Here is a 14,337-nt window from a genome sequence, read left to right as displayed (position 1 = left end):
CCAAATCCTTCTCTCTCTCTCCTTTTTGTTTGTTAAGCCTCACCCGAGAATATTTTTCCCATTGCTTTTCAGAGAGAATGGGGGGGGGGGGAGGGGAAACATCGATGTGAGAAACGACCAGGGGTAGTGAGTGAACCTGCAACCCTTGGGTGCACGGGCTGATGCGCTGACCACTGAGCGACACCGGCCAGGGCCACATCCTTCTTAATGGGCAGAATGGTAATAGGTGGGACAATCTGTGGAGAGTGGGGGACTCAAAGGGTTTCTCAGGCCAGGGCAGCCAAAGCCTCCTCTTAATGGGTGAGAATGTGTCAACGATCTGTCTTGAGAGCTGGGGTCTCAAGGGCCAGCGTCTTATGCTCTAACCCTGTTCTGGGTGTTAACTGGGAGGGGCACTGTCTCCTCAGCGCATTCCCTCTCCCTGCAGGTGGGGACTCAGTTCAAGACCAGCCTGAGCAGCCTTCTGGAAATCCTCATCTCCAAGGAGCCCTCCTATATCCGCTGCATCAAGCCCAACGAGAGGAAGGAACCCAGTGAGTTGTGAATGGCTCTGAACCCCGAGAGCTCGAGCTCGGGGAAATGAGGCTGGGAGGGGCCGAGATGGAATGCAGTTAAAACCCTCACCACCACCATGGGCTTGTCCTTGTCCTCTGGGCATGAGTTCTTTTCATTTGTAATAATAGGAGGTAGCCCTAGCCGGTTCGGCTTGGACTGAAGGATCCCGGGTTCGATTCTGGTCAAGGGCACATGCCCAGTTTGTGGCCATGATCCCCAGTAGGGGGCCTGCAGAAGGCAGCCGATCAATGATTCTCCCTTTCTGAAATCAATACAAAGATCCTATATAATAAAGAGCTAATATGCTAATTAGACCGAACAGCAGAGTCCCTGATGATCTTCTGGACGAAGCCGGGGCTGCGAGGGCCAAGCCCCTTGCATGAATTTCGTGCGTCGGGCCTCTAGTATTAAAATAAAATAACAGAAGGTAAACGGCGTGGGGGCGTGTGGTCCTGAGTGAGCATTGCTCAGACTTTGGCTCAACTCGGCTGAGCCAGGCAGGCGCCAGAGGGGAGGGGAAGCCATGTTGCTTCTCTCCAGCCAGCGAACAATCTTACAAAACGGTCTCTGACTCGGCTATTCTCTAAACCCCTGCATGGTCTGTAACAGAGTCACACAGTCAAAGGCTTGCAGAGGCCGGGCAGGAAGAAAATGAGTGAAGCAGCCTGGGCATAAGGCAATAGGGAGCGGAGAGGACTGCGGCAAACTGGAGAGGGCACACCCCGTTGAAAAGGGCAGCACGACTCCCCCCCAGCTGCCATTGTCTTGTGGGACTCTAGACCTAGAATGGCCAGACCGCAGGGGTGGGTTTTTTTTAAGAGACACCAGAAATCAAGATTTCCTTGTAAAGTTCCCCCATGAAATAACACTCGTGTTGTCTTCCGGCCTAAGAAAGCACGTGTGTGGCTAGATCAGGGGTGGGCAAACTTTTTGACTCGAGGGCCACAATGGGTTCTTAAGACGGCTCCCGCGGAGTACGCGCAATTCACGCGAGCCGACTTAACTCGTTTCCCGCAACCCAAGTGTTAAACTGGACCGGAGGGCTGGAACAAAAGCATGGATGGAGTGTTTGTGTGAACTAATATAAATTCAAAGTAAACATCATTACATAAAAGGGTACGGTCTTTTTTTTTTTCTTAGTTTTATTCATTTCAAACGGGCCGGATCCGGCCCGCGGGCCGTAGTTTGCCCACGGCTGGGCTAGATCCAGCTCCCAGGCCGTCAGCTCGCAGGCTCGCCTCTGGTCTCGGCTGGTTGAAATGGAGCCATGGGGTCCTTGACTGTCGCCCCTCTTCTGTGTTTTCCAAGGCAAGTTTGACGACTTCCTCATCAGGCATCAGATCAAGTACCTGGGGCTGATGGAACACCTGCGGGTGAGGCGGGCCGGCTTTGCGTACCGGCGGAAGTATGAGCATTTCTTGCAAAGGTGAAGTTTGCTTTGTTGACCTGAACCTAGAGTAGTCCCTCGTTATGCATGGGCGGGGCAGGGGTGGGGGGTTGGGGGGAAGGGTATGTTCCAAGACCCCCAGTGGATGCCTGCAATCGCGGATAGTACCGAACCCTATAGATACGTTCTTTCCTAGACATACAACCTCTGATAAAGTTTAATTTATAAATCAGGCAAAGAGAGTAGCAACAATAATAAAATAGAACAATTGGAGCAATAGACATAAGAAAAGTTACGTGAGTCTGGTCTCTCTCAATATATCTTATTATATTGTACTCATCTTGTGATGATGTGAGATGCTAAATTGCCTTAAGCTGAGAACTTCCACCTTTTCACTTACATGAAGCCCTCTGCGGCTTCTCTTCGGCTTGTCTGAATTGCCGTCAACCCTGGTCTTGTGCTTTGGGGTCGTTATTACGTAAAATACGTGTGACTTGAACACAAGCGCTGTGACATTGTGCCAGTGATGTGATGGCTCAGGGCTGCTATGTGACTGATGGGCAGGGAGCGTATACAGCGTGCAGACGCTGGGCAAAGGGACGAGTCGTGTCCCTGGTGGGACAGAGCGGGACGGTGCCATGATTACTAATCACACTGTTCAGAATTGCATGCAGTGTGACACTTGTGAACTGCTCGTTTCTGGAATTTGCCATTTAATGTTTGTGGACTGAAGTTGACCGCGGGTAACTGAAACTGTGGAAAGCGAAGCCACGGAGGAGGGGGACTGTGGTGAGGTGAGTTTCCGGATGAGGCGGAGACTCCACCACCATCCCTCAGGGACCTCGGTTTGGTTCTTCCCGGCTGTGAGGCTGTGACGGTGATAAACAAGGATATTTCCAAGAACAGAAAGCCAACTCAGTTCATCGGCGTCCCTTCGTTTCACTAAGACCCCAACTTATGGGAATGGAAGCAGGACAAGGCCAAATGCATAGACCTGCCACCAGGGGGCAGGCATGGGTCGTGGGCCGCTTGGGTCTTGCCAGGCGCTGGGTTAGTGCTGTCAGTGTTGAGCTGATCCCCTCCGCCTACTGGGCTGTTGAGAGAAGAGGGTGTAGTGGGAACGTGGGCATAGGAGCCGCACAGAAGTGTGTGTGTGGGGGGGATCCCCATACACATGGAGTCGTAAAATAGGTGGACTTTTGTGTCTGGCTTTTTTCACTTGACATAATGTTTTCAAGATTCATCCATGTCCTAACGTGGATCATAATTCATTCCTTTTTATGGCTGAATGATACTGCATTGTGTGGCTAGGCCACCGTGTATGTATCTACTCATCCGCTGACGGACACTTGGGTGGCTCCCACTCTTGGGCTGTGATGACAATGCTGCTAGGGCCACTCATGGGCACGTTTCTGTGTGGATACATGTTTTCATTTCTTTAGGCATATACTTAGGAGTAAGTTACTGGGTCAGATGATAACTCAGTGTTCAACTGAGGAACCGCCAGACTATTTACCAGGTGTTTTTTTTTTTGAGGTACCCTCTGCAAAAATCTGAAAAATGGGTGTACACCATTTTTGCTCAGCAGCTATTCATTCACCCTTATCTCCTTCATTTTTCCCCTTTTGGTGAAGATGGCAGGAAGTAGCCACTGCCCGCCCCATCCCCACCCCAAACACACACACACACACACACACACACACACACACACACGACGCTCCCATCTTCCTGCATTTTTTGAACTTCATACATCTCCTTCCTACTTTGTTGCTGTCTGGGGCTTGTTTATTCTTTCCATAAACACCAGCGAGCACCTGCCGGTACCAGCGCTGTCCGAGAACCAGACAGGCCCACCCCTGCCACATGGCGTTCACCCTCTAGTGAGAGGGGCTGCCGAGAACACTTTATCTTCTCATCTGTCTGCTGATGGACATTTGTGTGTCTTACCTTTTGTCTATTCTGAATAATGACGCTATGAACATAAGCTTTTGCGTGGACATATGTTTTCCTGTCTCTTGTACAGGGTGGGACAAAAGAAGGCTTACAGTTGTTCACATGGAAAATACAATATTTAATAAGTAATAACACAATAATAAACTGTTTCGCATACTGACAACTGTAACCCTTTGGCTCCGCCCTGAATACCGAGGAGTGGAATTGAGTTTCTTGAGGTGTCTGATGATGTCATTGCTTTATGAAGACAGGCCCCAAACCTCCCACCCGATTGAAGTAGTTTCTCTTTTTTCTTTCTTTTTTTTCGGCCAAGTGTATATTGTTGAATTCAAAGCATCTGAATTCAAGCAAGGAATGAGCCTACTACAGCACGCGGGGCGGCTGGCATGCGACCCTGGTGGGCGGATGGTGTAAGGTCAGGGTGTGCCTCTCTCCCCAGGTACAAGTCCCTGTGCCCAGACACCTGGCCGCACTGGCGCGGGCCTCCGGCAGAGGGCGTAGAGCGGCTGATCAAATACATCGGCTACAAACCGGAAGAGTACAAGCTGGGGAGGTGAGTGGCTGGAAGTCACTGTCAGATGTTTCGGGCTTTGATCCACATCCATCTGGAGCCCAGAGATTCATTTTTCAGGAAATGACGTAAAGTATAAGCAGATACCTCCATCCACTGCATTTAAATGCAGCTCTTAAAGCAGAACCCTCTCCCGTGTGTCTCCTCCACGCGCAGTGGTTGGCTCACTCAGAAAAGTCCACGCCTCGGACACCAGCTGGGTGTCCTAGGATTTCACTCAATCCTGACACTGTCGACCTGGAGAGAGTGGCAGACCCCACAGGGAACGGCCCAGCCCTACAAAACAGCTCCTTCCCCACAGCAGATGCCTGTCCCGTGTCCAGGTTGTCACCTGGGCTTCTGACCGACCGGCTATAAACGGGGGTTCCCACAAGCCCCTCTTGGGGTTTGAATGATTCGTTAGAGCAGGAAAACATTCTACTGCAGGTTAGGATGGTATGTTAGCTTCCTGGGGCTGCATAGAACGTTAGCACAAACTAGCTGGCTTCAACCAAGAGGAATTCATGCTCTCTCAGTTCAAGATGCTAGAAGTCCAAACTCCAGCTGTTGGCAGGCTTTTTGGGGATCCTTCCTTGCTGCTTCCAGAGGCTCCTGACATTCCTTGGCTTGTGGCCACATCACTCTAGTCTCCGCCTCCGTCTTCACATGGCCTTCTTCCCTGTGTGTGTGCGTTTTTCTGTCTCTTATAAGGACATGCTTGGATTTAGGGTCCCCCCCCTAATCTGACTTTGAGCCTTACCCTTGATTACATCTGCAAAGATCGTATTTCCAAATAAGAATCTTACATTCTGAGGTTCTGAGTGGACCTGATTTTGGGGGGACCACTATGCGACCCACTACAGATGGTAGCTGACCAATTAATCATTAAAACACCTTTGTTTCCACTTCTAGAACCAAGATATTCATTCGCTTCCCCAGAACTCTGTTTGCCACGGAAGATGCTTTTGAATTTAGTAAACATCAGTTGGGTATGATTTTTATTTTTTTTTCTGTCCTGACTTCCATAGACTGTGAAATGACAGGCTTAGCTTGGGCTACATCTTCAACATGGTGTTTGATATGTTAGAAGCACTGGCTTTGAGAAGCAGGAACAAGATAGTGCCCTGGCCGGGTGGTTCAGCTGATTGGAATGTTGTCCTAGGCACCAAAAGATTGTGGGCTCGATTCCCAGTCAAGGCACATCACTGGGATCTGGTTAATGGGCAGGTGCTGGCTGGGGGGGGGGGGGGGGGGGTTTTGAACCAGCTCCCAGGGGATGTGACATTCATGTTTTCAGGGCCCTCAGGGAGCTGGGCCTGTCAGTGGGAGGATGTGTGGTCCGGCAGCCCTGGGGTCACACCCCCTTAGCTGCAAGTTTCCCCACCATCTGACCTGCAGGCCCAGTAGTCAGATGTGCTGCTGTCGGTGCAGGGTGGGGGGTGAGGGTGGGCTGTAATGCCCACCATGGAACCAGGCCCTCCTGATGGTGGCTCTGGGCCTTACCCTGGGGGAAGGCAAGAGGAAGATGAGAAAGCTCCGGACAGCTGGACTGAGTGTGACTTGCTGACGCTTGGCTTCCTCGTCCCCTCTGCACCCTCTGCACTGCAAGCCCCGAGGGTCACTTCTGACATCCCCTCAAGGTCACAACTACAGCGAGGCACACGTGAAAGTCATTCCACCAAACTTTTGTTTTATTTTAAGTGGCGAGGATTCAAGCCACATACAAAGCTTGCCTGGAAAGAAGAGTGTATGTGAAAAAAAGACAAGCAGGTAAGGGTTACACAGAAACTTTCCAGTTGGCCATGGGCCCAGCGATTTCTCATCTCCTCCCCCAGCCCGGGCTCCTTTGCGCATCCTCCCCTGCCCGTCCTTGAAACCTTGGTGTATGTGTGTGTGTGTGTGTGTGTGTGTGTGTGTGTGTGGCGGGGGGCGCTCAGGGTCCAGTTCTGGGGCCTCTTCTCATTTTTCACTCTCACTCACTCACTCACTCACTCACCAGAGATGATGACATAGTGTTCTACGTTCCATGGACATATTTTATTTGATCCACAACATATGCATGTTTAAAGAGTAACTTTTCGAAAAGGTTACGAACATGAGTCCCTTTCCTCGGTCCCTCCCCACTCTTCTGAATTTCGAATTTATAATTCCCTTGGTTTGTAAAAAATACTACCATCTATGGACACACCACTCAATAATCCATGACCTCATAGGTGGATGCCCAACCACTGAGCCACCCGGCCAGGGCTCTGTATCCCAATTTTAAAATGTAGACAATGAAAGCAAAGTAAACACGGCGAGACAAACCAAACCCCGTGGTAAGACACGTGTAAAGAAACGAGCGTCATGCTTGCCCCTGAAAAGGACACCGGGCAGCTGGAGTCCTCCCACAGGGCCCCGTGCTCCTGTCTCCCTGAGCGCCCCCCAGGGAAGAACTGAGGGCGTTCACCCCACTTTCCATCTCCGGGACTAGCCGAGCGCCGTGGCGGGCGTGCCGATGGTTGTGGCCTGGGTGACTGATTCTGAAAAACCCTTTTGGATTCAATGTGATGGTGCTCGCCTCCTAACGGCAGCAGTGAACTTTTTCAGCCATCAAACTCGAAACCCACTGGCGTGGAGCCCTGGCCCGGAAGGAGGCCGAGAGGAGGAAGTGGGCTGTGCTGATTGTAAGGAGGTAAGTTCTCGGGTGCAGGGGTGCGGCAGGGGGTGGTGGTGGGCTTGGCTGGGTTTTTTGGATTTGTGCAGACGGGGAATCCTCCTTTTGGGATGTCACCCGAGGAATTCAGCTCTTTCCTCTGAGCACCCTGATTTGATGGTGATTGCAACTTAGTCCATTTGTAGTCTTCTCTTAGTCTAGCTCAAGTCACTATGTCAAATGCCTTCTCACGCCAGGTGGGTACAGTAAGTGGGTCTCATGAGCTGGGAGAAGACAGTAAGGTATGGTGGGGACTGCGGCCAACTGGAACGCTCGTTCCCTCTCAGATGACAGCTGCCAAGGAGAAATGCCAGGCAGATCTTTTGATTTTTCAGGAAAGCTGGAAATTTGGCTTTCATGTAATACCTCTCTTTTTTGTTGTTGTTGGCAACTGATTCAAACTATTAAAAACAAAGAAGAAACAGTGTGGGTGAAGTGGGACAGACCTTTGGGGTAGATTGGGCCTGTGGGCGACATCACTGGCTTTGGCCTATGTCACCATCTAAGTAATCGCTGCCCTGTGGCCTCTTCTGATCAAACGAGTGGAGAGAACCCACAACGCGGGGAAGAAATGGGTCAGAAAACGAACGTCACGCTTCCCAATTCAGGTTCATCAAGGGGTTCATCCAGCGCGACAAGCCTCTTTGCCCCGACAATGAGGAGTTTGTCGTGTTCGTGCGCAAGAATTACATCTTGAATCTTCGCTATCACGTCCCGAAGAACGTCTTGGACAAGCGCTGGCTGAGGCCTCCTGGCATCTTGCAAAACGTAAGGACTCCGCTGGGACTCGTGTTGCAAGGGGCTGGGGCACCGACGGAGCTTTTGTGTTTGTATGTGGACCTCCCCGGGCTCGGAAGGGCTGCCTTAGCCAAGCACGTCCTTGCAAAGTGATGCACCAGAGGTTTCACTCCTGAGAACCCGTCACGTCCTCACTGGGAGCATAAAGCCATTGGAGGTCTGTTACACAGAGCACTTTTATTTTTTTAATATATATTTTTATAGATTTCAGAGAGGAAGGGAGAGTCACTGATTGCTGCCTCCTGCACACCCCACACTGGGGATCGAGCCCACAATCCAGGCATGTGCCCCAACTAGGAATTGAACTGTGACCTCCTGGTTCATAGATTAACGCTCAACCACTGAGCCACGCTACCCAGGCTACAGAGCACTTTTATTTATTTTTTAAAATATATTTTATTGATTTTTTACAGAGAAAGGAAGGGAGAGGGATAGAGAGGGATAGAGAGTTAGAAACATCGATCAGCTGCCTCCTGCACACCCCCTACTGGGGATGTGCCCGCAACCAAGACCGGAATCGAACCTGGGACCCTTCAGTCCGCAGGCTGACGCTCTATCCACTGAGCCACGCTGCCCGGGCTACAGAGCACTTTTAAATGGCGTCTGTCCTGGAGTAGCCTTCCAGGAGGGTTAGGTGACTGTCACCTACCACAGTGCCTCTCTGGAGGTGGCCCGAGGACCCTCTGTAGACGGTAAGGTTCTTGGGCTCCCACCTGGACCCACTGAGCCAGCATCCCTAGGAATCGCACTTTCGACAGTCTCTCAAGTGCCTTCAAGTTTAAAAACCACTAGCTTAGCAGCAGAGAAAAGGTAGCGTGAGATGATTAGTTGCTTTCTTGGACTGTAAGGTCTTAACGCTGCACTTCAAATCGAACTGAATTCAACTAGGTTTCCACAGCTGTTTTGGTGGCCACAGCCCGAGACGGGTGGGAAAAAAGGTGTGTTCCCCACAGGCATCGGATCTGCTCCGGAAAATGTGCGTGAGGAACCTGGTTCGGAAGTACTGCCGCGGGATCACAGCCGAGAGGAAAGCGCTGGTAGGGACGTGGGGTGCGCGGAGGGGCGGGCACTGGCCCTACGGCTGAACTACTAGTTAGCGGACCTCACCTGTCAGCCAAGGCACACGCCTCGTGCACGTGATGATTAAACACTCAGCCTGAGCCCTGTTGAGTGGCAGCTGTTAATAATCGGCATCACTCTGTTGTTACCATGGGAACAGTCCAGATGGCCCCTGCAGAGCAAATGCAGGCCCCCTGTGTGCTGGAGGTCTGGTTTTGTTTATGCAGACTTTTCCCCTAAAGGGCTAGAGTATATATTTCAGGCTTTGGGGGTCATGGGACCGCCATGGCAATGACTCAGCTCTGCTGTCAAGAGCCCCCGAGCAGCTAGAGGCAGCGTGTAACTGAAGGCAGAGCTGTGCTCCAGTAAAACTTGACTTACGAAACCAGACTGGAGGCTGGACTTGGCCCGTGGACTTGAGCCTGCTGACCTCTGACCCAGGAGCAACAAATGGCTCCCTAAATTCTGCACATCCCGCTTCCAGGGAGCCAGTGCAAGTGAAAGAGAACAAGCATAAGTAGCAACTCCGTGTTTGCCAGGGGAGCAATTTTTAGGGCATTTGGCCAAAGCCAGGCGTGTGTTCTGATGTGTGTGTGGAAGGACACAGCTCCCACAGCGTCTCCGGGAAGGGGTGCCACACGTGGACCTGGGAGCGCGCCTGTCCCGGAGGCCCATGGCCACCGCTGCTGTACATTGAACTGTGTCACCAGATGCAGCAGAAGGCGGTCGCCAGCGCAGTCTTCAGGGGAAAGAAGGAAGGCTATGCGGAAAGTCTGAATAAACCCTTTGCCAACAGTCGGATAGGTAAGTACATTTTTCCATTTACCTCGTCTTAAAAGAGCCAGGGGGAAAATTTCAACTCCATAGCATTTCCCAAGGGCTGTGCCCCAGCTGGGGTCTCGTCACAGAGGGACAGGAAGCCAGGGATGCCAGTGGCTTCTGCGAGGACTCACTGTGCTCTGTTCCCTCCTAGACGAAGGAGACATCAATCCCAAAGTGCTTCAGCTCATCGGCAACGAGAAAATCCAGGTAAGGAAGAGCGGGGCCTGGGCTCAGGCAGGACTCCTGATGGAGTCTGAGGACGGGGCCTGTTTTCTGGGGGAGCAGGCCTGGAAGCACCGAGTACGTGCAGGGGTGCGTGTGGGCGGGGCTCTGGGTACTGACTGGGCTGCCTGCCTTACTTAGGAGCGGTGCGATCCCAGGCAGGTCTGCAAGCTCTCGGGGGCTCTGCTGGCTGCTCTGTCACTTTGATCCCCTGTAGAACAGACACCCGCGTGGCTAGACAGGATGTTCCTATGGCTGAGGTCTCTCGTGCCCACAGAACCTTGAGGAGAGGGCATCTCTGCTGACTTCTCAGAGCAGACCCACGAGGCAGGTGGCCACGGCTGGGTTGGGCACGTGAGGGAGGCAACCAATTGATGTCTCTCTTTCTCTCTCTCGCTCAAAATGAATGGGAAAAATATCCTTGGGTGAGGATTAAGAAAAAACAACCCAAAAACCTAACAAAATCCACCTACTAGGGTGTAGGAAAACCCTGTTGATGCAAAATCTGAACCTCTGAGTAACCAGCAACTCAGCCCCGCACCCCCTCCTCCCTGAGCCTTCTCCCACCTCCCCACCCATCGTGACGGTCACCTCCTTGCAGTATGGCATCCCGGTCATTAAATACGACAGGAAAGGCTTCAAGGCGCGGCAGCGGCAGCTCATCCTGACGCAGAAAGCCGCATACGTGGTGGAACTGGCCAAAATCAAGCAGAAAATAGAGTACTCGGCACTCAAAGGTGAGACACAGGCCACCTCAGGGCCAGTCACCGGGAGACCTAGCTCCCAGCACCCCAGGCAGAAAGCCCTCGACTGGAGGACGACAGTGTAGGGGCCTGTTGCTCTTGCGTAAATACCAGTGGTGCCCCAGTCACTCAAGTGTCCGGGCTGGACAGCTGTCGCCCTCTTCGTGCCCATTTTTATTTGGGGCACAACCTCGACAGCCCAACAGCACACGGACTGTGTGAGGAGGCCCTTCGCCCTGCTGGGCCCAGCAAGGGGGACGAGTGTGGGGTTGGGGAGCCCCGAGGTGCACCTCTCCTTGTACCTGTGTTTCATGTCAAGTTGTCCCTTCCTGGCTCCTCACTGCCATCTGTCTGCAGGTGTCTCTACCAGCAACCTGAGCGATGGATTCTTAGTCATTCACGTCTCACCAGGAGCCAACAAGCACAAGGTAACCGATGGCCACCTGCCTCTGCTGAGGGCCCGGCGTGGTGCCGAGATGCTGGGGGGATGGCGATGAAACCGCAGTATTGGGGAGTTTTCTTTTCACCGCTCCTACTGAAACCGCCCTGTCCTCTCCTCCCCACCGCAGGGGGACGCCATCTTGCAGTGTGAGCACATCTTTGAAGTGGTTACGAAACTCGTCATGCTGGTTAAGAAGAACATCGTGCATGTTGTTCAAGGAAGGTAGGAGATTTCGTCTCCCGTGAGGAAGGCATTCAGTGCTCAAATGCTCGTTCACGCACAGAAGGTACTGTGACCGCCTAGCTCTCTGCTGGACAGGTCCCCACGGGAATGGTAACTGTGTCACCTGTGCCTGCCTCCCTGCAGGGGTGGGGAACTTTTTTCTGCCCACGGGCCATTTGGATATTTATAGTGTTATTTGTGGGCCATACAAAATCATCAACTTAAAACTTACGTTGCTATGAAAAGAGTCCTTAGAGCAAGTCGTTCTCAACCTTCCTAATGCTGTGACCGTTTAATTCAGTTCCTCAGGTTGTGGTGACCCCCAACCATAAAATTATTTTCGTTGCTACTTCATAACTGTAATTTTGCTACTGTTATGAATTGTCATGTAAATATCTGATATGCAGGATGTATTTGTTACAAATTGAACATAATTAAAGCATAGTGATTAATCACAAAAACAATATGTAATTATATGTGTTTTCCCATGGTCTTAGGCGACCCCTATGAAAGGGTCGTTCGACCCCCGAAGGGGTCGCGACCTACAGGTTGAGAACCGCTGCCTTAGAGTGATTGAATTTCAAGTCCCTGGGCCGGACGTTCCCCACCCCTGCTCCAGTGGGTACCCTGCCCTTCCATTAAGAACTTCTTCCCTCTCCCCAATGCCTGGGGCTCCAGAGAAATGAAGTGGGTGATCACTGGCTGACCTCAGGGAACAGGGTCTTGTGACCCAGTATTCCAAGGCGGTGCTCAGGCCCCTGGGGGAAGCTGTCACAGTGGGGGGGTGGGCCTCGGGCCCGAGGAGGTGGCAGCCTGTTTTGGAGGACAGCTGGTTGAGCACAGGGGGCCTCCACTTTGCAGGCTGCCTACAGACGGAAAAGTGCTGGCATTTCTGTGGGACATAAAAGAAAAACCCCTGGTGCATAGAGTACCTGTTCAATTCTCTCGGCAGCTCTGAAGTGGGTGCCACCGTCACACAGCCGGGCAGGGACTGTGCACGGACCCTCAGTACGGCTCCCAGAGCCCCTAAAGCAGGCTGCTCCCTCACACTTCTGCTCCCATTACGCCCCAATCCCTAAAACCTGCTGAGTAAATCCCTGTGTGGATGGAACAGCGAGAGGTGGGTACGTGGAAAGTGGTGCTTCTGTATTGCTCTGCCTCTGAGGGCAGAGCTAGCCCATGAGAGCTGTTGTATAAAGACATCTAGTTACCCAGACAGCAGCATGGCCCCTTGAAACTGAAGGAGCTAAACTGATCTTAGAGTAATTAGAGACAAGGGGTAAGTTTCCTGGTTATGGAAATGGTTTTCGTCTTTGCATTACTCAAATTCTATAATCAAACAGGTTTAACCTTGAAACGAGTAAAAGTTCCTAAGTAAATTTCTTCTGTAGAGCAAAGGCGGAGAGAGAAAAGTAACACCAGGTCAGTAACTCATCATGTTTTGTGTATTTTAAGTTTACAGTTTTATATCAGTCCTGGAAGAGAAGGCACAATAGTTTTCGACACGGGACCAGAAGAACAAATCTATAAAGATAAAAACGGACAGTTAACAGTGGTGAGTGGCTGTCTGGGGAGGGAGGGAAGCACTTTTTGATGAGAATAAAGATGAAAATGCTGCCAATTTCAGCCCTCCTGTAGACGGACTGGAATCATAGCTAGTTCATCTCTTTCTAGTCCTGCTTCCACATCTGAGAAACAGGAAGGAACTGGAATTGGTGCTGGAGACATAGATCCAAATGCTGGATGAAGCACGAGTTTACTGCCATGTGTACTGGGAGCCAGAGCTGACACTCAACCCTCCTCGGGTTTAAATGGCAAAGCCCCGCTTTTCCCTGGGCGGCGCAGGTGTTGGGCCTCATCACAGTGGTTCTCAAACTCCAAACTAGAGCCTCCTGCGTTAGCATCTCACCCCCAGGCTCTGTGCTGTCATTGGCTGCGGGTGTGGCCGGGTGCTCAGAGCTTTGCCCTCCCCGCCAAGTAGCTTATTCTGAGCCCAGCTCCAGCAGCTCCCTTTTGGAGTCACAGAGCCTGTCACAGGCCTCGCGAGCCCATTTCTGTGTGGCTGGTCGAAGCGACATCACCTACCTGGGTGATGCTGACGGGTGGGGTGATAACTGCTTCCTTCCGAGGGGGGCGAGGTGAGGCCTCTAAGCCGCCGCGTGGACTCTTCCAGGTGTCTGTCCGCATGAAGTCCTGATAGAGGGTGGCGTCTGCCGAGGCCAGGACGTAGGAAGCGGGATTTGACCCAGGAAGCTACCCCTTCGAGGAGAGGCTCCCGCGGCTCTGAAGAAACGGAGCGGCTTCTCATGCCAGCGCCCATCCCCAGCGTCTCAGCTGCCCTGTCGCGCTAACGTAGAACGTCCTCTCGGGGAGTCACGTCACCGAGAGGGTGGTTGTGAACGTCCCCAGTAGGATAGACACTCGCTGTGCCCTCTGCCCGGTCACTGTAAGGTAGGCAACAGCTTCTCTACCTCTGCCGGCTGCCTCCAAGGCACAATGAAGTGTTAGTGGTCTGAGTAAGTAACTGAAAGTTCACAACGCTGCAGCATTTGAATTTTGCTTTAAATACATGGAATGAGAAATGTGCCCGATTCCTTAACATTTCTCATAGGCTCTCTAGGTCCCAGATGGTGAGCTGTGTCTCCCCAAAATTAAACTGGTGGCAACACCAGCTGATTGATTGGTTTTGCTTTTTCAGAAGCCCAGCTGTGTTTCTGCCCCAGACTCCCTTTTGGTGTTTAAATTCAGGCGCTACGGGGAAACGACTCAGCTTTCCCACCCCGAACAACTTCAAGGTGGTCGAGTAGAAGGTACTGTGACTGCCGAGCTCTCTCTGCTGAACCCTGCACTTCACTGTGCTGGGGTTCCTGAAAAGACCCAGAAAACTGG

The 14,337-nt window shown here is 52.0% G+C and overlaps 1 protein-coding gene across 1 annotated transcript in view; it reads left to right on the top strand.

The window, feature by feature from the left end:
- The window catches only part of MYO1H (myosin IH), a 33,648-nt gene extending 19,393 nt beyond the window's left edge, over positions 1 to 14,255 (top strand). The window contains exons 17-32 of the mRNA XM_023762063.1: positions 428 to 533; positions 1,864 to 1,981; positions 4,335 to 4,448; positions 5,358 to 5,434; positions 6,147 to 6,215; positions 7,035 to 7,119; positions 7,749 to 7,908; positions 8,892 to 8,975; positions 9,708 to 9,801; positions 9,971 to 10,026; positions 10,643 to 10,778; positions 11,142 to 11,212; positions 11,354 to 11,448; positions 12,904 to 13,003; positions 13,805 to 13,856; positions 14,197 to 14,255. Of these exons, the coding sequence (XP_023617831.1) occupies positions 428 to 533; positions 1,864 to 1,981; positions 4,335 to 4,448; positions 5,358 to 5,434; positions 6,147 to 6,215; positions 7,035 to 7,119; positions 7,749 to 7,908; positions 8,892 to 8,975; positions 9,708 to 9,801; positions 9,971 to 10,026; positions 10,643 to 10,778; positions 11,142 to 11,212; positions 11,354 to 11,448; positions 12,904 to 13,003; positions 13,805 to 13,856; positions 14,197 to 14,255 (1,476 nt within the window). The remainder of the gene's footprint in view (positions 1 to 427; positions 534 to 1,863; positions 1,982 to 4,334; positions 4,449 to 5,357; positions 5,435 to 6,146; positions 6,216 to 7,034; positions 7,120 to 7,748; positions 7,909 to 8,891; positions 8,976 to 9,707; positions 9,802 to 9,970; positions 10,027 to 10,642; positions 10,779 to 11,141; positions 11,213 to 11,353; positions 11,449 to 12,903; positions 13,004 to 13,804; positions 13,857 to 14,196) is intronic.
- Positions 14,256 to 14,337: the final 82 nt, after the last annotated feature.

The sequence above is a fragment of the Myotis lucifugus genome, unplaced genomic scaffold (genome assembly GCF_000147115.1).
Source record: "Myotis lucifugus unplaced genomic scaffold, Myoluc2.0 scaffold_229, whole genome shotgun sequence".
NCBI classification, from domain to species: Eukaryota; Metazoa; Chordata; class Mammalia; order Chiroptera; family Vespertilionidae; genus Myotis; species Myotis lucifugus.
The sequence above is the reverse complement of the archived record's forward strand: the minus strand, read 5'-3'. Positions and strand labels throughout refer to the sequence as shown.